At 49.6% G+C, this 24,281-nt stretch overlaps 1 protein-coding gene and 1 long non-coding RNA gene across 2 annotated transcripts; one reads left to right on the forward strand and one right to left on the reverse strand.

Moving 5' to 3' along the window:
* The first annotated feature begins 1,345 nt into the window (after nucleotides 1-1,345).
* Pipox (pipecolic acid and sarcosine oxidase) lies at nucleotides 1,346-14,404 on the forward strand. The gene is made up of 8 exons (XM_052758393.1): nucleotides 1,346-1,875; nucleotides 3,504-3,652; nucleotides 10,994-11,207; nucleotides 11,619-11,801; nucleotides 12,284-12,430; nucleotides 12,765-12,923; nucleotides 13,474-13,549; nucleotides 13,826-14,404. Exons 1-8 carry the CDS (start codon nucleotides 1,762-1,764, stop codon nucleotides 13,954-13,956), a joined length of 1,173 nt encoding a protein of 390 aa, XP_052614353.1. The 5' UTR covers nucleotides 1,346-1,761; the 3' UTR covers nucleotides 13,957-14,404.
* Nucleotides 14,405-15,938: 1,534 nt separating this feature from the next.
* On the reverse strand, nucleotides 15,939-23,225 carry LOC128122654 (uncharacterized). Its single transcript, XR_008222458.1, has 3 exons — nucleotides 23,060-23,225; nucleotides 17,408-17,501; nucleotides 15,939-16,145 (listed from the first exon to the last, which is right to left on the reverse strand). It is a non-coding gene; the product is annotated as an uncharacterized LOC128122654 (long non-coding RNA).
* Nucleotides 23,226-24,281: the final 1,056 nt, after the last annotated feature.

The raw sequence follows: 24,281 nt of genomic DNA on the forward strand, positions 1-24,281 counted from the left end.
TCTGCCTGCCTCTGCCTCCTGAGTGCTGGGATTAAAGGCATGCACCACCACCGCCAGGCCCTCAGTACCATTTTAAACCAAATAGGACGATAGGGTCTACACTCCCAGGAGGCAGAGGCAGAAGAACCAAAGGTTCAAGGTTCACCTCTGCTGCAAAGCAAGTTAGAGGCCAGTGAAGCAATGCCTGAGACCCTGTATCCAAAAAAGAAATGAAAACAACAAGTGTAAGTGAGTTTTGGAGCAGACAGACCTGGGTTCATGTCTCAGCATCTAGATACACTGGGTATGGGTTTGGATATACCTTTGGCTGTGTGGTGGTGTTTGAGTTATGACTATGTAAACAATCGTTCTCAAACCTTAGTGTCTAAAAACACGCGTTTTCTTTTACCTCACAAAATCGAGGAATACTGATGCTGGGTCATGTGGCTCTGACTGGGTCACTCAGTGTTTAGTCAGTCTGGACATGAGGTCCAAGATGGCATCTCTCTTATGCGTGGCTCAGGATCTAAGAATGAGTTCTCCAAAGCAAGAAGAGAAAGTTGCCCAAAGGCCTAGGCCGGAAATAGCGTGGCAGTCACCGTGTTCTACCAGGCAAGCACGTGGTGGGAACACTGACAAAGAACTTGAGGCTATCTTCATTCTGCCAAAAAACGAGGATAAAAATACACAAAAATGAGAATTTAATGAGATAATGTATTCAGAGGCAAATTTACCAGGAAGCTAATAAAACCTCAACCATGGGGCTCCCTCATTGAGCAGGCTCTCCTAAGTCCTGCCATTTAATTTTGCATGACTAATTTTTTTCTTTCTATTTTTTTTTCTCTTATATTTTTAGTGGGGATTGAACCCAGGACCTCAAGCATGCTGAACACAATACTTGACCACTGAGCTATGCCTCCAGTCTCCTTCTCCTTTTATCTTAAAAATGGACCTCCAAATTGTGTAAGAATCAGGACCTGCCAACCCTGGCTCTGTCCCCAGTGACTGTAACAATACCCATTGAGCCTGATGCCGGGCACAGAAGGCTTCTCTACACATGGCCCTACATGTGCCGGGCTGGTGCCTGGCTCCCTGTGTGCCTGAGGACAAGGTTCCTCCTCACTGTCCTTTCCTGTCGTTTTTTTTTTTTTTCCAGGATCATTTATTCTCCGTTTTCAACATGAAAGTAAAACACACTGAAAATGATTTCATAATCACAAAACTGCCCTCCCAATTGGCCCCTGCATCTACCCCCTGACCTCACCACCCACCAGGGAGGAGGGCCAGACCCTGGGCATGCTGCCAAGTTCTTAGCTGGCCCTGTAGATCTCTAGGGGAAATCAAGCTGCAGAGAGGAAAAGCCAGCAGGGGGAGGCAGCATTCCTGGTGCCCAGCTTGGTCTAGGAGGCATTGAAATTCCAGGGCCGAAGTCCTGAGACAAAGATCATAATGAGACAGGAAGGTGGCATAGGAAGGAGCCCATTTGCATGACAATAATTGAGCCAAGAATAGCAAGCCAGAGGGATGCAAGGGTGAGGCTGGCAGCTGAGCTGGGCTAAACCTCACAAATCAGTCTACCCAGTTCTGCTCTGCAGGGGAGGCGGAGGATGAGTTCCGTGCCAGGCTTTCGGGAGGGAAAGAAAGGCAAGGACACGGGCACCAGGGGATTGTGGGAACTCTGGCCAAGCTGGACTTTGCCTTCCTCCTCCTTCTCTACCCGGGAGGTGCCTTTGTTTTCTCTCTCGTTCCTGGACTTCGTGACTGGAGGCCTAAGCGGACATCATGGCTGCTCAGAAAGGTCTCTGGGATGCCATTGTGATTGGAGCAGGCATCCAGGGATGCTTCACCGCATACCACCTGGCCAAACACTCCAAGAGGGTCCTCCTACTGGAGCAGGTATACTGTCCCTTCTGCCCCTTTGCTGTTCAAGACTGTCCCTTCCTCTTTCCTCACATAGGGAGGGCTTTCCAGAACCTGCGGGCTATGGGTGAAGCCAAAAGGCTGGACATCATGAATTCTGTGCACTTCATAGCTTAGCTACTTCCCGTGAATCTTGACAAGTCAAAGAAACGCCCCGCCCTCAAGTCCATGTGGAGTTTCTTGGTGTATTCTTTTTTTTTTTTTTTTTTTTTTTTTGGGGGGGGGAGGTTTTCGAGACAGGGTTTCTCTGTGTAGCTTTGCGCCTTTCCTGGAACTCACTTGGTAGCCCAGGCTGGCCTCGAACTCACAGAGATCCGCCTGGCTCTGCCTCCCGAGTGCTGGGATTAAAGGCGTGCGCCACCACCGCCCGGCTCTTGGTGTATTCTTTTTACTGCCTCTCAGTTCTTGGCCTGGATCAAGAAGTGTCTCACCTCTCTTCATTCTTGTTACCCTGTCTTTTCTGTGCCCAAACTGTTGATCCAGTCCAGAAAAAGAATCAGTTCTGCCCTGGGTAGCCTTATATAAGGCCGGTTTTGCCTAAGCAAAGGCTGACGTGCCAGCTTTGGAGGAAGGGATCATCCCTGCTTCTCCTTCCAGAACCTAGCAGGGCCTCTGTCCATCCCACCGCCTTTGGGTAATAGCAGCCTCTTTGCCTGATGCACAGGAACTAAGACTCAGGCCTTCTCTTCCTTAAAGGAAAGGTGGTCACGTGACTACTGCAAATGAGGGTAGCACTGGGAACCTGCAGGACCCCTCAGGGTCGCGAGCCTACACCGTCCATCACATGGAGTTTTCTACTTCAGGGCTTCTCCCTTCCCAGTCTGCCTGCAGCTCTCCACGCTGGTTACCACTTAATCCTTCCTGGAATAGTTAGAAATTGTCTCCAGTTTCTCTATCCGTTTGCCCAAAGCCCAAGGGATTCCTGTTACATCCCTCAGGAAGCTCTCCATTTTTTTTTTTTTTTTTTTTTTACACACACCCTCTTCCCACCCCAATCCCAAGGTAGTTAGTTCCCTTATTCTGAGTAACCTGAAGACACAGAGAGATGGCATCCTTTTTCTGATCCATGACGCCAAGGGGCTAGATTGGCGTAATCTGGAATTCTGCTTTTCTAGGAGTCTGACTGGGATGCGGCACAGTGGAAGATGGGAGATTTGCTAACAAAGGAACTAGTGGCTGCGAGGGCTGATTGCAAAAGGGAAAACTCACTCAGTGTCTCTGAGAAAGGGCTGACCGCTTGCTTTCCCAGTCAGTGGGCTGCAAGGAGACGCTGGACTGAAGGATTGTATGGAAATATCTGCAAATAGCTAGGCCTGGTGCTGGGGACCTAAAATCCGAGGTACTCAGGAAGCTGATGCCGGAGGATTGCAAGTTTAAAGCCTGCCTACGCTATATAACAAGAACATCTCTCAAAATAAAAAGTAAAAGGAGGGCCAGGGCTAGGGTTTAGCTGCACAGCACTAGCCTAGTGTGTGCGAGGCCGGAGGTTCAATCCCCGGGATCAGAAAAAAGGAAACATGTGAAAGACGAGATGGCTCCTGAAGGGCCAAGGGAGGGTTGAACAAAGGGCAGTAGCTTCCATCGTCTCTTGTCTCTTCTTCTAGTTCTTTCTCCCGCATTCCCGAGGAAGCTCCCATGGACAGAGCCGCATCATCAGAAAGGCTTATCCAGAGGATTTCTACACGAGGATGATGGACGAGTGCTACCAGACATGGGCCCAGCTGGAGCATGAGGCGGGAACCCAATTGCACAGGTGGGCAAGGGAGGAAGACCTTGAATGCAGGGGCTCCATGCCTCCAGGTGCTGTGAATATTTAACGCGGTGAGGCGTGAGCTTGAAATGTAACTGGAGGGGCACAAGCCTGGGAGGGAGGTGCCAGTCATAGGGAAGGCTCCGGCTCACTGTCATTGTCTCTCCATCAGCCCTGCTGGCCCCTACCAGCTCTGAGTCCCAGGCCTGCGTTAGACCCTGTGTCCAAGGCTAGTTCGTACACGTTGTGTTCTGAAAACCTGAAGAACCACTGTGGGCAGATAGCCAGAGCAGGGCAGGCCTACACAGAGCCTTCTGGAGCTATCTTATAGGGCCTGGGTCAAAATGGAAGAGGCAGCTGTATATTCTTATTCGTGTCGTAACTTTAAAAAATTACTTATGCATATTTTATGTGTATGAATGTTTTGCCTGCATGTATGTAGGTACAACTACATGTGTGCCTGGTGCCTGGTGCCCAGAAAAGTCAAAAGAGGATATCAGACCTTGCAATTGGAGTTACAGATGTTGTGAGCTGCCTTGCGGGTAGAAAACTCCTCTCCAAGAGCGACAAGTACTCTCAACCCCTGTGCCATCTATCCAGCCCCCAGTATCCTATCTTTTTATGCTGGGTCCTCACCCCCATAATAACCCACAAATGCATTTTATTGATACATTATCTTCGGGGAACAAAATGAGGGTGTTCCATGGGCCAGACAGTTTACCAGGAAGTACGCCTGTAGCAATGTTCTGTTCCCCTGCGGTTCTCTCCAAACTTTAGGGCTCCTCCATCACTGACCCTCAGACACTCACTCCTAAGGAGGAGGCAGAAACCACTCCCGCATTGCCTCTTACTCCTCTGAACTCTTAACTGACCTCCCTTTACATAACCCTGGCTCTACCCCACAGGGTGGCAGTTACTTTAATGGCTGTGAACCAAGAGGTTACTGTTCTGTTACGAAAACACCATTAACTTAAGAACAAAGTGAAATCCATTATGCAAATACAGCCAGGGCAGCTAATTAAGGATTTATTCAGCGACAGTGAAATAAAGCACCCAAATAAAGGAGAATGTCTTTCTGAGGAGTGGCCTGGCCCAGGGACCCTTCTCTGGCAGTTAGCTGTGACTACTACTGAGCATTTTGAGGTCGGAGACGGGCCTGAGGTCTTGAAGGGTACGAGTCTGCCCAGCAAATGTTGACAGACACAGTTTGAGTTTGACTTCCTGCCTCAACTCCTACCAGCCATGTGGGATGGTGTGGGGGTCTCTACCTCTCTCATAAGGAACTGTGCAGGTTAAATGAGACCTTGGGAAATACTCGGCACAGTGCCCGGAGGTCTGTCCCCCTATTCTGGCCAGCCGCATCCTGGGTCTGTTGGGGGCTGTCGAGGAAGAACGAGAGGGAACAAAAGGGGCGTAGCTCAGCTGGTAGAGTGCTTGTCTAGATTGCATAAGGCCCTGGGTTTGATCTCCAGCGCCCCATGATGCTGGGCATGGCGGTATACTCCTGTAATCCCAGCGCTTGGGAGACAGAGGCAGAAGAGCTTGCTGCACGGACTTGAGGACCAGAGTTTGGGGGTCCCTGCCTCCAGGTATCAAAGTCTAAAGAGATAAGAAACACTTCTGGCCCCAGGCATTCCACGAAGGGCCATTCTCCCTACATGTACAGCTCACTTAGTTCATTCCACAACTTTATTAAAATGAAAAGGGGAGCCACTGAGGTTAGGGTCGGCTCTCTCTCCCTCTCTCTCCCTCCTCTTCCTCCTCCTCCTCTTCTTCTGCTGTTTTTGTGTTCCCCGGGCTGGCCTCAAAGCCCCAGGTTCCACTTAGGCATTGGGGACTGCAGGCATGTGCCACCATTGGCTGTGTAGCAGTCATAATTATGGTAAATCAATGAATTACTGCACTCTTGGTTTGTAACAGGGGTCAGCAAACTTCTTCTGTAAGCCACACAGCAAGTATGTTAGGCTTCCCTGGCCATATGGTCTCTCTTGCAAATATCTGAGTCTGCCATTGTAGTGTGAAAGCAGCAAATAAATGAGCCTGGAAGTGTTCCAATAAAACTTTATTTCTAAAAAAAAAAAAATACACTTTATTTCAAGACACTGAAATTTGAATTTCATGTTATTTCTTTGTGTTTTTTAATTAAATTTTTAATTTCTTTTTATTTTGTGTGTTTTGCCTGCATATACGTGTGTGCAAATCATACATGCCTGCTGCCCTTGGAGGCACCAGAAGAGGGAATTTGATCCTCAGAAATGGATTTACAGATAGTTGGGAGCCACCATGTGGGTGCAGGGAACCGAACCTAGATCTTCTGCAAGAGCAACAAGTGCTCCTAACAGCTGAACCATCCATCTCTCCCACCCTATTTTTTATTTTTTATGTGTATGAGTGTTTGTCTACATATGTGTATGTGCACCATCCATGTACCTGGTGCCCAAGAAGGCCAGAAGAGGGCATCATATCCCCAAGAACTGGAGTTATAGACAGTTGTTAGTCATCATGTGGGTGCTGGGAACTGAACCTGGGTCTTTAGAAAGAGCAGCCAGTGCTCTTGGCCACTGAGCTATCTCTCCACATACCCTCCTTTTTGAGACAAGGTTTTATTTTGTAGCTGGCCCCAGACTTACTAAGTAGGCCAGGCTGACTTCAAATTTGAGATCCCCCCCACTTAGTCTCTGGAGTGCTTCTGGGCATGGGCACCACCCTGCTCGAGATTTGTGTGTTTCCAAATGAAATTCTGCTTTAGATTTTAAAAAATCAACCACTTAGAAATATAAAAATCATCTTAACTCGTGGATTAAATAGACATGAAGCTAGATTTGGTCCAAACTGGTTATGTTGTCCGTGCCTATCTCCAAACAAATTCAGGCCTATGGAATTCCAGGTTGAAAAAGTGCGTCCTTGCTTTTAAAGAGAATACCATAGCCTGTACGAGAAGAGTATTCAGATGTCTCACAGCTCCAATTAAGACAAATGAAGAGTAATGTGAATGTGCTTTAAAAAACCTTCAAAGCACGATAGAGTGCTAAGTATTATTATTGTTGTTGCTATTATTCCATCATTAGCAAGTCCTGTCTTACGGCTACCCTCATGCTCTCACGTGTACTAGATTTTTTATTCCTGTTACTGAGTAGGTTGTAGCACAGCTCCTTCCCACTCTCTGAATGGAATCTGAATACAGCTCTCCACCTTTGGGCTGAATGCCATCCAAATTGCCTTAGCTTTGCTCTTAATTTTGATTTTCTAAATGATTTCATCATCTTTGTCGTTCTCGATGCTCTCTAGCTCCTTCTAGACACACGGGCATAATACCATAAGATAAATGATAGAAATGAGTCTATTTAATGTCATCCGATGATGATTTAAAAAACCACAAAATCCTTCCCGAGCCGGTAGTGGAGCAGGTTGCCCAGTTCTTCTGTTCTGCCTCCTGTGACAGCGCATATGAAACATGGGTGGGCTCGGGATATTTGCATATATTCTGGGAACAGACAATGACATGTGTCGGATCACAAGGCCTGAGTCTTTTGTGATGTGTACAGCCGGGATGCTGGTACCAACAGAAAAGCCAGGCTCTGAGGCCCATCTCTTTCCTGCCCCGCCTTCTCCCTTTGAGTCCTACTATCCGCTCCTGACCCGGGCTGCCCCTGCTTCACTGACAATATCAGACAAGATCACAGCCGTAGGCAGTACAGCTGCGGGCAGAACCTGGTGGCCCCCTCCGCAGCTGCTGCTTCCTGTGCCTGCAAAGTGTCTGGCTTGTCAGCCACATCCCCTCCCTGGAGCAATCTTTGTTAACCAATTCCACTTCGGCCCACTGAGCAGAAGATGAAATACAGAGAGCTGTTCCCAAACCGACAGAGACGACAGCCATTGCCGAGGCCCTTCCCCAAGGTGATGCTGAAAGCTGGTTCACCTGGCACTTTGAACTGGAGCAGAGAGAAAGGCAGCCAGGGCCGGTGATGGGAAACGGATGATTCAGGAGGGTTGTCTGCCCCTCCCAGCACCTTCCTGCTCCTTCCTCCCTCCTGACCCCCTGCCCTATTTTGTAACTGCTGGAGATGCCTCATCGATCACTGGCTCCCCATAGTCCATGGGCCACAGAGGTGTCAACAAGGCCTTCTAGAGCAATCTTCAATGGCCTCTTCTCAGTGCTGGGGCAAAGCGGGCTGTAAGAAAGGTGTTGTTCATAGCAAGGGCCCCCAATTCAGGCGATGGGCATGCTGGGAGGTGGCAGTTGCAAACTTGCTAGGGTTCCCCAGTAACCCTAGGGTTTTAGACCCTCCTTTCTAGACTAGCCCTAACTATTCATTTCTTAGTTTCCCCTTCACGTGAAGGTCTTTGTCTTTTTGTCTTTCTTCTCAAACTTTGTAGCTTGTATCTGAGGAAAAAAAAAAGAAAAGAAAAAGAAAGAAAAGAAAAGAGAAAAGAGAAGGGGGGATCCCTAAGCACCCTAAGCACAGGAGTAAGGAATTGATGCCGAATGAGTAGGCTATTTATTGGGATCTAGGAAAAACCATTAAGAAAATAAGCACTTAAATGATTTTCAATCTGCCTGTGGAAGTCATCTGTCTTCATACTTGGGAAAAGGCCCGGTCTCCGATCCCGGTTTTGATTGACTGATTTCCAATTCTCTGAGTATTTCCCATAGGAGCCTCTCACCTATCTCCCATAATGACAGGCCTTTGCATTTCCAGGCAGTGTTTTACATTTATTTCCGATTTGCTCATAATGGTCAAAAATCTCTCTTCAATCCAAGGCATTTCTCCAACAGTGCACAGTTTCCCTCAGGCCAAATAGCTCAGCTGTGATCCACGGAAAATGAGAATTTCCCAAACACATCTTCGGACTTGGGGAGGGTCTAGCATCACAGATTCAGATGGAAAATTTCCCACTGTTAGATCAATATCTGGGCTAAGAAATAAATGCCACAGGGGCAGAGAGCTGGAGCAAAATGATTACAATCGGCACAATTACATTCACCGCGGAATCAGCTCACTGATTACTCCTAGGGTTGGGGAGCTCTGGTTTCACCCGCCATAGGACGGCTTGGGAATTAGAACATCACTCAGCATTTCATAATTCAACAGATTTGCCCGTTGTCTTGGCACAAGTTCATTTTCCCCATACAATATGTCTCTGTAAATGGAGTTCTGTTTCAAGGAAAGAAGGAAGGTAGGAAGGAAGGCAAGATGGAAGAAAGGAAGGGCACATGGGAGACCAAGGCTGCTAGATTAAAGGCAGGGCTCAAGAGTCACTCTGTGGGGTTTCTGGACCAGAGAGCGGACATATCTGCTTGGGGGAGCTGTAAGCCGCATCTTTCCCACAATTCCACTCATCCTCGAGTCTATCAGGTAAAAAGGTTCAAGAACACCTGACTAGGCGTAGTGGTACATGTCCGAAGTCCAACATTTGGGAGGTGATGGCAGAAAGACCTCGAGGTTGAGGCCAGTCTAGGATACATAGTGAGTCCCTTTCTCAAACAAACCAAAACAAAAACACACATCTGAGACAGGGGTGTGGCTGGGTGAGGTATTTGCCTAGTGTGCAGGAATCCCTGGGTTCCATCTCCAGCATCACAACCTAACTACAAAACACTGGGTGCTTTTTTATTTTTGGAGATGCTGGGATGTGACCCACAGACTTGTGCATACTAGGCAAGGGCTCTCCACTAAGCCACACCACCCACCCACACCCCCAGCCTTTGGGGTGGCTTCTTAATTATCTTGTTGACCAAGAAGTTGACTAGGCAAGTTTTCATGACCTAAGAACTAATCTGAAGTTCTTTTGGGCGGCTACAGAAAAGAGACTGGCTCCTGGCTGAAGATTCTGTCTCCTGGAGCCTAAGCTGAGCTTTGAAGAGGCAGAGCTGGTGTGGCTATCTCCCCATGAATGCTGGGTAGGCGGGGGCCATGGCGAATGGATTGGCCGTGCTGCGCAGCTCTGTGTACTGACACCGGCCCCCAGGCCCATGGCATCCCTACCCCCTCCCAGTCTCCTCTTTAATCCCCACAACCAGATAATGTGGGATTTGGAAGCATGTAATATCCATGAGACTCCATTATAGGCTATTACGAGCTTTATAGGCAGTACCTGGGGGATGCAGCAGGCTGCTGCTGTGCTGTGCGGCTGCTGAAGCCAAGAGGGAACATAGGAGCAGTCCCAAGGGCCAGAGGCACCTTTCCATTGTTTAGATAGCTCCCCCCCCCTCCAAAAGGGACTCTGGTCTCTTGTGTCGGAGAGTTAGAAACCACCGAAGGGAAACGGCAGTCTCCCTCACAGAATGAGAAGGGTGGGAGAAGCCTAGAGATTCAAAAACCAGAGATTTTCTAAGTTTATTGTTGGCGATCTGTGCACCAACCAGTGTCTGCACTTGCGTTCGGAAGTGCCACAGGCCTTGGGGTGATCTTTTGGAGCTTGGCATCCCCTGAATGTTGAGTGGCAACCACAGGCATCCTGGTGACAACCACGAGCCAGCCGGTACCACTTCCATTCAATGTCCTGGGTTTCACAGGAGGAATTTGGGACGTGGAATAGTGAGTCACTGGTCAAGGTCACATCAAGGTGACACCCAGATTAGAAGCAGAGTCAGATTTCCTTTTCCATGAAATAAGCCACAGAGAAGAAACAAATGAGACAGACAAATTCACAGGAAGGACAAGGCAGTGTATAATAAGAAGACAGACGGGGTGGGGGTGGGGTGAGGGTGGGGGTGGGGTGAGGGGGTGGGGGGTGGGAGCTAGAGGCTGGGACATAAGAATGCACACTGCCCTTCCAGAGGACCTGAGCTCTGTTCCCAGCAACCATGTTGGGTGTTTCACAGCTGCCTGTAACCCCAGCTCCTGGGGGCGTCAGACACCTCTAGTCTTTGTGGGCCCTTACACTCAAGTATGCATGCACACATACAAAATTTTAAAAACTTATAATAAAATAAATCTTTGAAAAATAAAGAAAGTGGGGAAGGGGAAAAAAAAGAAATGGGAAAGGAAACAGAACAACACAGAGGGCCCCTCAAAGAGGGAACAGGAGGAAGGGCGAGAAACCGCATTTGGGCGGACACCTGCTATTTCGTTTGGCATTTCCAAGGTGTAGTAAAGGTTGTGGAGACTTAGGATCTCTGCCGTCAGGATGAAGGGACAAGCAAAACAGAACTCAGTGTCAAGGAAGGCCTTGGGAATGGTCTGGAAACCGGCTGGGGAATCTAGATGGCATCACCTGGGCTCTGAATGTCAGGGCAAGCTGGAATGCTGTAGACGTGGGTCCCACACTGAGGAATGAGGATAGGTGGCCAGGGCCATGACAAATCCCTTCACCCAGATGGCCTTTTCTTTTTTGAAACAGGCAGACTGAGCTCTTGTTTCTGGGAAAGAAGGAGAATCCAGGATTAAAGACAATCCAGGCCACTCTGTCTAGGCAGGGGATTGACCATGAGTATCTTTCATCAGCGGATTTAAAGCAACGTTTCCCAAACATTCGGCTTACCAGCGGAGACGCGGGGCTCTTGGACAAGACTGGAGGTATCCTCTATGCAGACAAAGCCCTCAGAGCCCTCCAGGTAAGGCTGTGCAGCCCCAGAGCAATATAGCTCCCTTCTCTGGGCATCCTGGCTTCAGGCTGGCGGCCCCCAGTGCATTCAATATGAAGGTTTTTGCCTTGTTCACTTTGGTCCTGATTTTTTTAAGGCAGGGTTCTCTCTCTCTCTCTCTCTCTCTCTCTCTCTCTCTCTCTCTCTCTCTCTCTCTCTCTGTCCTGGCTGTCCTGGATCTCACTTTGTAGACCAGGTTGGCCTCGAACTCACAGAGATCCACCTGTCTCTGCCTCCCTAGCACTGGGATTAAAGGCATGCACCACCACTGCCCATCCTGAGATTCCGAAATCTTGTCTGCCCTAAGTGAGCAGCTCTTGTCTCCTAGGGTGAACCACATCACAATTAATTAATTCGTCTTTCTTGGGCCTGCCCTTTCAGCACGTGATTTGCCAGCTAGGAGGCACAGTGTGTGACGGAGAGAAGGTGGTGGAGATAATACCCGGTCTACCTGTCACGGTGAAAACTACCTCGAAGAGCTATCAAGCCAACAGCTTGGTCATCACTGCTGGTCCCTGGACCAACCGGGTTCTCCGTCCCCTGGGAATTGAGTTGCCTCTCCAGGTAGGGCAAGCTGAGCCTGAGAGTCAGTAGCTGAGAGAGGGAACCTTGGAGCCAGCCAGGCTTGACTTAGCCTTGGACCTGCCGCTTCCTAGCAGTCAACACTGGAAATTAGTTCACCTCATTAAGCGTCAGGTTTGCCAGTATGGGAAATTACAGCTACCTCAAAAGGCTATTGGTAAACTAATTTCTCTGCTGTGTATAGAGCCTCCAGGAGATGACCAGACTTATAGTAATCACTGAATAAATATGAAGTGTATGAACTCCTGGGAAGACGGTGAAGGAGGGCTGGGGTGCTGCCATGGGAGAAATCTAAGAATAGGGACAAGATAAGTTTGGAGACCTTTGTGTAACATAATGTACAGTATGAGTACGTGAGACAAGAATTAGGTCAAGCAGGTTGGCTAGGAAAGGGCCACAGGACCTTACCAGAATCGGCTGTTCCATGGCTTCCCCCTTTATCTCCTATTTCCTCCTGCATCAAGACCCTTAGGATCAATGTGTGTTACTGGCGAGAGAAGGTCCCTGGGAGCTATAGCGTATCACAGGCTTTCCCGTGTATTCTGAGTCTGGACATGGCCCCCCACCACATCTACGGACTTCCAGCATCAGAGTACCCAGGGCTGATGAAGGTAAGCTACTGTATTACTAGGCATTCGTGCCCTAATTCGTATTCTAACATACCTCTGTAGGACCCTCCGGGAGACTGCTTCACTATTGGCCATTAACAGCATAATATCCTATGTCCCACCCCTGCCCTGAGGCCTAGGGTGCGTGGTCCTTACAAACACAGGGTGGGCTGGAGATGAGCACTAGGCAACTTCAGGTGCTAACACATCCTAGCCCCTGCCAGGATTGGGGACTGGGAAGATAGGTGGAGACACCCTGCGTCCAAACCCACCCTTCACTGGCTGGTATGTTCAGAAGGCCAGTTTTACAGCCTATGCTATTCCAATGGGGGCATAGATCTGCTATCACCATGGTGACAGTGTGGACCCAGAGGAGCGGGACTGCCCCACAACCTTCTCGGGCATCCAAGATGTTCAGATTCTATGCCACTTTGTCAGAGACCACTTACCAGGCCTTCAGCCCGAGCCAGACATCATGGAGCGCTGCATGTACACGGTAAGCCGGCTGTTCCAAGTTGCAGAACAGGGGAGGAGTTAGACAGACCCACAACTGCCAGGCCTGACTCCATTGACCTCTCACCCAGTATGTGACTTTAAACCAGCCAGCTAATTCCTGTGGGTGGTTCACCTCGATAAGAGCGGGACCTGTTAGAGATTATTCATATTTCTTTTTATTAGGCGGCGAGGCTTTTGCCTGGCAGTCCTTCCCTATATTTCCCAGAAGAGCTCTAAAACAGTTCTTGGCAAGATGCTCCCAGTTGAGCAGGCCTTGGGGACAAAGAGAAGAGACAGATGCCACTGGGCCCGAGGCATCTTGGCTAAAGTTAGTTCGCGAAGATGACTACCTACTGTGTCCATGGTACAGCGGGAGAGTGACAGCTGTTCAGTAAGAACCAGCGTGTCTAGAGGGGATGGGGCAGGCAGGGGGCGACCTCAGCCCCATGCAGTCCTCTAGGGAAAGAGTCCCAGGCCAGTTCCTTCCTGCCCCAGCCTGTAGTCCCTACCCCTCCTGTCCTCAGAGGACACAGGTATGGCCTTCTTTCTAGAACACGCCCGATGAGCACTTCATTCTTGATTGTCACCCGAAGTACGACAACATCGTCATCGGCGCTGGATTCTCTGGTGAGCTTGAGGATGGGGAGGTGGGGAGCCTGCAAACAGACCCACTGAAGTACCAGACAGAAGGGGCTCTCGTGGGCATTAACTGAAGTCCGAACACTGGGTGTATAGGGAGGGTAGGCAGTCAAAAAAAGGGGGCACTTGTGGCAGAAGGCAATGTCTAGCTTTGGGATGAGACAAAGAGGAAAGGTAGCACTGTTTGGGTGTGGAGGGAACTTCCCTAGAGCCCTGAGTCTGTACTTGAAGATACACATTCTAAGATACACATTCTTCACCCAGGGCATGGATTCAAGCTGGCCCCTGTCGTGGGGAAGATCCTCTGTGAGCTAAGCATGAAATTACCACCATCCTATGACTTGGCGCCATTTCGAATGAGCCGCTTCTCTCCACGGAGCAAAGCCCACCTTTGACTCCAGCTGACTCCTGGGGAGGAGAGCCCTCATGGGGAAGACTTCTAGGAGAAGGAATGTAAACACCAAATGATTGACCCTCTTTTCCCAGTCATCTTCCCAAGTCCATCTCCTTTCCCATCCCCGGAAAGTCAGCTAGAGATTCACCATCCCAGAACAGCAAGGAGCTTCAAGATGGACGTCTCAATGGGGAGGGGCTTGAGATGGGCCCAGTAGACTAAGAGGCTCCTTAAATTTCTCTTTCTTGAGCATGCTCTGACTAAATCTGCACAGGGGAGCGTGAAGAAGATTGTCTTTTATAAACCACTAGTGCCTTTGGGGTCTCCTTCCCAAGAGCTTGAGACGGTCTCCATCACCAACTCACATAAAGTCTCACCTCTAATAAATAAACATTTGCCAGGAAAAAAAAAAGTTGCTGGAAAAAAATAAACAAAGACCCTGCATTGCACAGTGTCTGAGGAAGTCTTTATTGTTTATGTAACTCTATTTCTTATCGGCTTTAATGATCTAAATTAGCACCCCAGAGTCTGCTACCCCCAGGAATCCACGGAGTCTCTGTCTCGGTGATGCACTGTGCCCTTCTCGTCTGCTCTTTGTCTCATCCTCATCTTCTCTCTGGATCTGTGAAGATGCTCAGCTCCCCACTCTCTCATTAAGGTGTATTGTCAGGTCCTTATGAAGATAGAACTGTTATACCAGAAAGGAAGCCAGAGACACACTCGCTTAGAAACCCCGTTCAATGTTTGAATGTTAAATGTGCCATTTTATTATCATTAGGATTGCTCCCACTTAATGAAACAGCATTAGCACCCGGGCGGCTGGCCTCTCCTTGCACTAATTGCTTTGGAAGAGAATGGGGCTTGTAACTACCCCTGGGTGGGTGGAGGGGTGAGGGGTGTGAACAGGGATTCAGGCAAGGTTGATGTGCTTAGATGGTACCCAAAAGCCAGGGGGCGGGGGACCTCCAGAGAGGGCCAGTTCCACCCTGGAGAGCAGGATCTCAGTGTTCTAGGGAGAGAGAAGCTGGGACAAAGAGGGGAAGATATGACAGGGAAAGTGAACAATAGGAATAAAATATTCACAAAGAAATACACCGCAAGGAAAATTGCTTCACTTACCTCAGTCCTTAAAGGCCCAGACATGTGCCTTAGCCCTGACTGAATTCTCCAGTGAGTTCCAAAAGCTAGCTCATCCTGTCAGCCCCATGCCAAGTCTGTTTTGGGGACAATTTCACACAGTTCCCAGAAATTCAGTCTATAAAATGGCAATAATAATACTGACCAACTATACAGAGGTGTGTAGGGATCAGATATTATTATCACTTACTCATCTGACACAAAAATATTGACTTAGTTTCTACTTGTGTCAGGTACTATGTAGATGCATCAGTGTGCTAGTTAGTTTTAACTGTCTATTTGACACAACCCAGAATATCTGGGAAGAGAGTCTTAATGAGGAATTCCCTAGATTGACCTGTGGCATGTCTGTGAAGGATTGTCTTGATTACTGACATGTGAAGACCCAGGCCACTGTGGGCATCATCATTCCCTAGGCAGAGGTCTCTACACTCTATAAGGATAGGGAAGGCTGCTGAGTATTGGGCAAGCAAGGACACATACATTTATTCTCTCTCTGCTCTTGACCATAGATGCGATACTTGTAAGTTTCTGCCTTGACTTCCCTACAATAATGGGCTCTAATCTGTATTTGTAAGACAAATAAATCCTTTTCTTCCCTAAATTGCTTTTTTCCAGGATATTTGTCACAGCAACAGAAAAAGGAACCAAGACAATCAGTAAACACACAGATGGAAATCCCTGTTCTGAAACAGCAGAGTGGGCCTGTCTTAGTTAGTTAGGGTTTCTGTTGTTCTGATAAAGCACCATGACCATAAACAACTTGGGGAGGAAAGGGTTGACTTCAGCTTAAAACTCTCAAGTCTCAAGTTGCTGGAAAAAAATAAACAAAGACCCCACATTGCACAGTGTCTGAGGAAGTCTTTATTGTCTATGTAACTCTATTTCTTATCGGCTTTAATGATCTAAATTAGCACCCCAGAGTCTGCTACCCCCAGGAATCCACGGAGTCTCTGTCCCGGCGACGCACTGTGCCCTCCTCGTCTGTTGTTTGTCTCATCCTCAAACTCCACTGCTGAAGGACGTCGGCAGGAACTCAAACAAGGCAGGAACCTGGAGTCCGGAGTTGATGCAGAGGCCATGAAGGAGTGCTGCTTACTGACTTTTTCTTACTGGCTTGCTCAGCCTGCTTTCTTATAGCACCCAGAACCACCAGCCCAGGTGTAGCACCACTCACAATGAACTGGGCCCTCCCACATCAATCACTGGTTAAGAAAATGCCCTGCAGGCTTGCCTGCAACCTGATCTTATAGAGGCATTTTCTCAGTTGAGAGTTCTTCTTCCCAAATGACTCTAGCTTGTGTCAAGTTGACATAAAACTAGCCCGCACAGGGCCTCAAAAAAATTAGAAAGAGAAGTAATCTATGATCTGGCAGTTCCACTTCTGAGTAGATCTCCTAAAGATTTGAGAGTAGGGTCTCGAAATGATATCTATACACCCATGATTTAGCATCATTATTCACAATGGCCAGAAACAGCCCAGATGTCCATTAACACAGGAATGGATGAACAAAACGTAGTCTGTACATGTCACGGGGTAGTACTGAGTCTTGAAAAGGAAGAGACCCTGACACCGTACTGCTTCACGGCTGAAATGAGGGCGCGTTAAGTGAAATAAGCAAAGAGACAGAAGGACCAATCCTGTGCAGACTCACTTGTGCGAGAGTCCAGTGGTGAGATTCACAGAGGCAGAGAGAGAATGCGCCAGGGCTGAGAGGAGGAAGAGGAGGCTGTGCTTTGTTATGCATCCAGAGCCTCAGTTTTTGGAGGATGACAAAAGTTCTGGGAGTCGTGCGAATGTGTTTAATGTCACTGAGCTAACTATGCACCTCAAGTAGCTAAGACGATAAATGTTACATGTATTCTACCATGACTTTTAAAAATTCACTCTTTGGAGCTGACGGTGGCAGTGAGAAGACATGTAAGCAATGCATGCATGTAAATTTAAAAAGATTTTTTTTTTTTCCGAGACAGGGTTTCTCTGTGTAGGCCTGGTTTTCCTGGAACTTGCTCTGTAGACCAGACTGATCTTGAGCTAAGAACATACATGTAAATTATAACACATGTAAATTAAAACACATAATGTTTTGGGGGACATCAGACCAGGGAGGGACAAGAAACTCTGGGAGAAGCTGAGCCTTCCCATGAGTGGTCAACAGTAGTCTTACTGAGGAGTGGGTCTCGAAGGACAAGTCATGCACTGGATGTCTATTAAAGAACGGCGTGAAGAGCTGAGGGGACGTGGCTCGCTTGGTAGAGTATCTGCCTAATGTGCATGAAGCCCCAGATCCACACAAACCAGGCATGGTGCTCACCTGTAACCTCAGCACTTAGAAGACAGAGGCAGGAGGCCCAGAAGTTCAAGGTCATGCTCAGCTATATACAGATGAACTTGAGGCCAGGGTGGTTCTGTTTGAAAAAGAAAAGGAATGAGCCACAAAGCAAAGGACTGTGGTATAGTATAGCATGGGGGCGGGGGGCGTGTCAAACAGACCAGATGCTGAGAAGGCCCAGCGTCCTGCCCATGAGCTCAGCAACTCCATCTCATGCTGACAAAGCTGGCGAGAGCCGTCTAAGGAGCATGCCTCTGCTGCACGGCCTTCTGTTTCCTCTGCCTCTCCCTCCGATGCGCTGGCCTCCTCCCCCAGCCAGCTGCAGTTCCCCTTCCAAAATATCCAGCTTTATTCAGCTTGTCAGTGACAGCCAAAAGGGGAGACCAATGTCTTGCAGAGGCTGAGAAAGGACAAGTGGGGGAGACTAGCAAACTCTGCCTGAGCAGCCTTGGGCCTTGACCAGAGAGTCTCCGCGGAAGCTACAGCTGGCAGCCGCAGAGCAGTAGCAGTGGGGCCAAGGGGTGTGTGGGACCGGGCTGGCAGAGAATGGGGTGAACCGGGGGTCAGGTGAGGAGAGACTGGCATCCTGCGACCAAGGAGGAAAGCAGGGCCTGCGGGAGCATGGCACACACAAAGCCTGAGGAGGAAAGCCGGAGGCCAAGGCCCAGCGTGCTGAACGTTGGTGGGAGGAAGGGAGGGAGCTGTCCCTAGTTGTATTTGGATGGGATCACAGGAGAGGTGACCTAGGGGGAAGTCTGGGAGCACAGGGAAGCAGAAGTCCCTGCGGAAGGGGTTGGAGGATGGTGTGAGGACCTCTGTAATAGTGAGGGCTTTGCCCAGCACAGCATTATCTCATTCGCCTGAGCATGGCCAGGCAGCCCCTCATGGGCAGCCCCTCCATATCTTCAAGATGGAAGAAAAATCAGAAGCAATTGGGAGGCAGTAAGAGTCCTCAGGAGGGGCAGCTGGGGTCTGCACAGGCTGCGAGGGAATGATAAGGGCAATGAAGAGAAAGAGGCCAGAGCGGTTGCCAACCAGACTACGGAAAACAGAGGCAGGCTAAAAATAGACCGGGGCTGCAGAGGGAGGAGAGCCAGGCCAGAAAAGGCGGGGAGCCGAGGCAATCGATGCCGCTCCCCACTCTGACCCAATTCTTCATCCCTCAGCCTCACAAATTGACAAATGAGGTCTTGGTGGGGAAAGAGGGGAGACTGGTGCAGAGGGAGGGCAGGACCTAGGAACTCGGTGATCTGAAGGTCAGGCCTGGTTCAACTCTCTCGGCGAAGTTTGGTATTCCTGAACAGGCCTGAGAGCTTAAGGGATGTGAATCCAACCTGGAAGGGGCCAAAACAAGGCAAAGAGAAGAGCTGACCTCCAGACACAGGCTGGAAAACGACTCTAGGCATGCCTGCATTTCACTTCTCAGGGAGAACAATTAAAGAGAATCTGGCTATTTCTGTGTTGGACAGGCTGTGCAGCAAGAGGGATTTAGATTAGACTTCAGGAAATCTATCCCCTTAGGCAGAAGCGTGAGAAATTAAGACATGGACGTGAGCACTGTTAGAGCACTTTCTGTGAGCATCGTCGGCATGGAGAAGCCCTTCTCCTCAGGCCTGGAGAGGCTCACCTGAAGGCCAGGGCCTGTGGCCTCCCTCCGGAAATGAGCTGGCCAGGCTCCCTGTTACCATTGGAAAAAGGTTGCTAGGTGTAGGAGGGATACACAAGGAGGGTTGGATCTGTCAGCCCGGGTGGGGGTGGGGGAGGGGTGGGGAGGGACAAGGGGCAGGATTCTATCATGCGTGCCCAGTGGCATTTGCATAACTTTGAATAATGAATAAGCCCAGCTCTGGGGTTCCTACTCAGCACCGCTCATCTGCATCTTTATTAAGCTTTATAAATGATTCAGCTCTCTACCCCTTCCCTCAGCCCTGCCCAGCCTGCCCCGAGCATCAGGGTAGCTGATTGCTCATTATTTTAGACTAGATTTGTTTCACCAACATCCAGTGAGGCATGGAGCGGGGGACGCAGGAGGGAGGAATGGATCCAGTGGGCAGGAAGAGTGGAGGGGTCGGATCGGAGTGTGGAAGCAACTACAAGAAGGCAAGTTCGAGGCCAGCTCCAAGCAGAGACAGGGCAGCTAGAGACCAGAGCATATTTCTTTAACTTGATCCTGGGGCCAACATCTTAGGACAGAGCCATTTCGTAGAGTCCCTGAACTGTACTGGGTTCAAATCCTACTCAAATCCCTCACTTTGCTTAGGTCTGCCGCCAAGCTCCCAGCAGGCTCTGGCTCAGCTCCAGCTCTGCACGCAGCGTCTTGAACAGCCAAGTGAGTACAGCCCCTGGGGAAGTTCTCACTTTTTCCTGAGGCAGGAATTTTGCTATTTGCACAGAAAAGGGTAAAAAAAAAAAAATCTGTTATCCTTGCAAGGCAAGAAGCAACACTGGGCTATTAGGGAGAAAGGGACGGGAGCAGGCACGCACGGTGTGTGAATTTGGAGGGAAAGGAGCACCCTGTGCCGTACACCTCAAAAGAGGTTCTGGAGGAGGTGTTCACCCTCTTGGCCAGCTTGCTCATGCCGGCAGCCCTGTGAACTGCCTGGTCTGCCGACTGAAGGCTGGGAGATGTACTTCACAGCCTGGATAGGAGGCTCTTGCAGGGATCTCCAAGTGCTGGAAGACAGACAGGGCTTTTCTGAAACCTGGCTGCCTGTGAAAACCAATGTGACGCAGGGGCCACACCCAAGGCCAGTGAAATCGGAATCCCCGAGAGAAAAGGCTGTGCACACAGTCTTTTATTATTTTTTTTAAAGCCCTTTAATCTTGTTTGGATCTTGTTTTGAACAAACCAACCCCCCCCTTTTTTTTTTTCAATACTGGGGACTGAATTCAGGGTCCTGCACATGCCGGTCAAATGATACACAGTTGAGCTGTATCCCCACCTCTTACTATTTTATCATTTTTTTGTGCCCGGGTGTGCACGTGGGTGAATGCAGGTGCAAGTTTGCCATGTGTAGAGATCAGGCCTTTGGTATCTGTCTTTATCTTCCACCTTGTTCACCACTGTGTAGTACTCCAGGCTAGCTGACCAGAGAGCCTCCTTGGATTCTCCCACCTTGTCAGAGAGCTGAGGCTGCAGACATGCTACCAAGACCTGCTTTTTTTTTTTTTTTTTTGGTTTTTCGAGACAGGGTTTCTCTGTGTAGCTTTGCGCCTTTCCTGGAACTCACTCTGTAGCCCAGGCTGGCCTCGAACTCGCAGAGATCCACCTGGCTCTGCCTCCCGAGTGCTGGGACTAAAGGCGGGCGCCACCACCGCCCGGCAAGACCGGCTTTTATACAGGCTCTGGGATCTGAACCCAGGTCCTCAGGCTAACAAAGCAAGAGTTCTACCCACTGAGCCATCTCCTCAGCCCTTATCCCCTCCCCCCGCCTTTTGCTTTGTTTTGTTTGTTTTTTGAGACAGGGTGTGTTTTGGTGCCTGTCCTGGATCTCGCTCTGTAGACCAAGCTGGCCTCGAACTCACAGAGATCCACCTGGCTCTGCCTCCTGAGTGCTGGGATTAAAGGCGTGCGCCACCACTGCCGCGGCCTGGCTCCTATCCTCTTTTTATTTTTATTTTTGAGACAGACTCACTAAGTTGCCTAGGCTGGCCTCGAACTTGTGATTTTCCTGCGTCACCCTCCTGAATACTTGGGATTACAGGCCTGTGCATCTGTTTTATATAAAACACATGTATAAATACATGTAAAATAAAAACTAGTAACAGTAGGGAAATTTAAATACTGACTGGATGTTTGATAGTAAGAAACTATTGATCAGTTTTTGGGTGTGATGAGAGTATTGTGATTATCTTTTTGTAAGAGCCATTTTCTTTTCTTTGGGGGGATCAATAAAAAGGGTTTCCTGATGAATCGCCAGATCTGCCATCAACTGACAGGAGAAGGGAGTGGGACACAAATCCCTGCTGAACACTGTTGTGACTCTAGGGGTAACACGGAGTTGTTTTTGTTCACAAACAGAAATGGCTGCAGCTTCTGAGCTGCAGGGACCCAGAACTCCTCTGAGAACAGAACCAGCTTCTAGAAAGGTTTTGCATGATTCTGCCTAACAGTGGAAGGCCCTGTCCTCTAACGTCTGAGGCCTCAGGCTACATGGGCACAAAAACTGGCAAAAACTGGCATTTCGAGCTATAACCAGAGCTGCAGAGTCCTCATCAGGCTTCTTGTGCCCACCAGCCTCTAGAGCAGTGGGTCTCAACCTTCCTAACGCAACCCTTTAGCACAGTTCCTCATGTTGTGGTGACCCCTAACCATAAAATTAGTTTCGTTGCTACTTCATAACTGTAATTCGTTACTATAAATATCTGACATATAGGATATCTGATTTTCGACTCCTGTAAAAGGGTCGTTTGACTCATAAAGGGTCGCGGCAGGTTGAGAATCGGTGCTCCGAACCCCTGTGTATGTTCTGTGGACCAGAAAGCCACTTCCCGAAGCACTCCCCGGCTCAACCGGCTCTCTAGGAGCCTGGCCCCCACTGGCTGTCAGCCACGGCCTCGGCCAGTCAGGGCACGCTAGCCCAGAGGACTTCATCATCACGGAGGTGAGGGGATGCTATACACAAGTGGAGAGAATGCGGGCGGGCGCCAGGCACCCACCCACAGCGGCGGAAGAGGCTCTGCGGCTGTTGCTGTGCTGGGAGCCACTTCCTAGCTAGGTCCTATTTGCATAGCGCTCCTTTAATGAAACAAATCTCAGATCCTTAAATCGCTTCCATCCGGGAGCAGTCTCCTCCTCAGCTTAGCCAGGCCACCCTGGCACCGACCATTCGCACCTTCTCCAAAGCCCCCCCCCGGAGACACAATTTCTCACCCAGTAGGGCGAGTTTCCTGTCACAGAACTTAGCCCTGCCCTCCACCCGGCCCTGCCCTCCACCGGCCCTGCGTGGCACGGCTAGCTCCTCCGGCCTCTCTTGCTCCGTTCGGGTCTCAATCATCTCTGCTCCATTACTTTCCCTGATGGCCTCCAGGGGCTGGAAACCGGGGGGAGCTGGGGAAAGGGGAGGGTTAGGGAGGGGGGAGGGGAGGTCTGCCTAAGAGAGTGTTGGAATCCGTGCCTGCGCATCACCCGCTGCCATGAGTTATTTCGGCATCGATGTTTGTCTCGAGCTGATTATTCCAGCTCCAGAACAGGTGGAGCAGCCTGCGGTGCCTTATTCGTCAGCCAAGGCCATCTGTTCCCAACAAGCTGAGATTTGTAGCTGATTTCTACTGGGGAGCCAGGAGTGGGGGTGGGGAGGGACATGAAATTGCACTCAGGCCCTGGGGGACCCACTGTCCTTCCCAGTCCTTCTGGTATGCCTGAAGTCCCAGGTGGCTCCTTCTACACCCAAACCTTCCTGTTTCCTTCGAGAAACTCCCTGGTCACTTGATTCAATAAGAACGCTGTTTCCTTTTCCTTAAGAGGATAAACCTTCCCAGGTAGAAATAGACGTTAGATGCACAAATCTATCAGCCAGTACAAAGTTGGGCCAGTGAGAAATGTCTCTTTAGAGACGGGGATATATATATTAAATCTCCATGTGACCTTCTCTATTTCACCGCCAGCCCCTTTATCAATAGGAATGTCCTTACCCAAAGCCATTCCCTGCAGGGCTCTGGGCTGGGAGGAGAGTGAGGTTTGGATTCTCTTCTCCCCATCCTTCCACCCTCCAATCTGTTTCTTCTCCAGCTTCTACTCTCAGGCCTGCCGGCAGATGCCTGCTGCTTTAAGGGCGGCATTCCCTGAGCAAGGAGCCAAGCAGCTCCTAAGCAGCTTTGCCACATGGCTTACCCACCCCCCACCACCACACCACACACAGCCCTGACATCTACACAGAGGAGGCTAAGAAGAAAGAATCTTCCCGTCAGCCACATAGGACAGCGGAGGGGCCTTCTTTGGCGTTAGTGCCCACACCTGTACCGACTTTCAAAAATCACATACACGTCATGTTAACAGCACAGATACCTTACAACACACACACACACACACACACACACACACACACACACACACACACACAGGCATGCGCGCGCGCACACACACGGGGAGGGGGTAAGGAAGGGGTGTGTGTTTGGCTATGCTGCGGACTGGCCCTAGTACCGGGAATTACAGATACTCACCACCCTCCCAGCTCCGGCACACATGCATGGCTGGGAAGAGAACCCAAGGCCTCACACATGCTCTTCACCACTCAGAGCTATCTCCCTGGCTCCCCAATTATTTACTGTCTTGCATTCTTGGGTGTACTTTTTTCTTTTCATGTTATGGCTCTAGCTGGCCTGGGACTTGTTTTTTTGTTTGTTTGTTTGTTTTTTTGGTTTTTCGAGACAGGGTTTCTCTATGTAGCTTTGCGCCTTTCCTGGAACTCACTCGGTAGCCCAAGGTGGCCTCGAACTCACAAAGATCCACCTGCCTCTGCCTCCCGAGTGCTGGGATTAAAGGCGTGCGCCACCACAGCCCGGCCTTGGGACTTGTTATATAGACCAGGCTAGCCTCAAACTCAGGAAGATCCATCTGTCCCTGTCTCCCAGAGTGTTGGGATTAAAGGCATTTGCTACCACGGCCAGTTGTCATGTGTACTTGTAACCTTTAAAAGCCCATTAACATCTATAAAACCATTTCTCTCTCCCTTCTCTTCCCTTCCAACCCTTCTTCCTTCCCTTCCTCCATTCTGGGGATGGAACCCAGGGTGTTGCACAGGCTAGACAAGCGTGGTACCCCTGAGCTACATCTTCAGCCCCAAGCTGCCTCGCTGCTCTCTAGGTTTATTCCAGTAGGCCCTTGTGAGCAGGAGCAACCTTCCTATCACCAGTG

Source organism: Peromyscus californicus, unplaced genomic scaffold (assembly GCF_007827085.1).
Source record: "Peromyscus californicus insignis strain IS unplaced genomic scaffold, ASM782708v3 Scaffold_3__1_contigs__length_106647218, whole genome shotgun sequence".
NCBI lineage: Eukaryota > Metazoa > Chordata > Mammalia > Rodentia > Cricetidae > Peromyscus > Peromyscus californicus.

Coding starts and splice junctions, on each gene's coding strand:
- Pipox (XM_052758393.1), top strand. CDS start 1,762: ATGGCTGCTCAGAAAGGTCTCTGGGATGCCATTGTGATTGGAGCAGGC. Junction 1,876..3,503: donor GGGTCCTCCTACTGGAGCAG/GTATACTGTCCC, acceptor CTCTTCTTCTAG/TTCTTTCTCCCGCATTCCCG. Junction 11,802..12,283: donor GAATTGAGTTGCCTCTCCAG/GTAGGGCAAGCT, acceptor TCCTGCATCAAG/ACCCTTAGGATCAATGTGTG.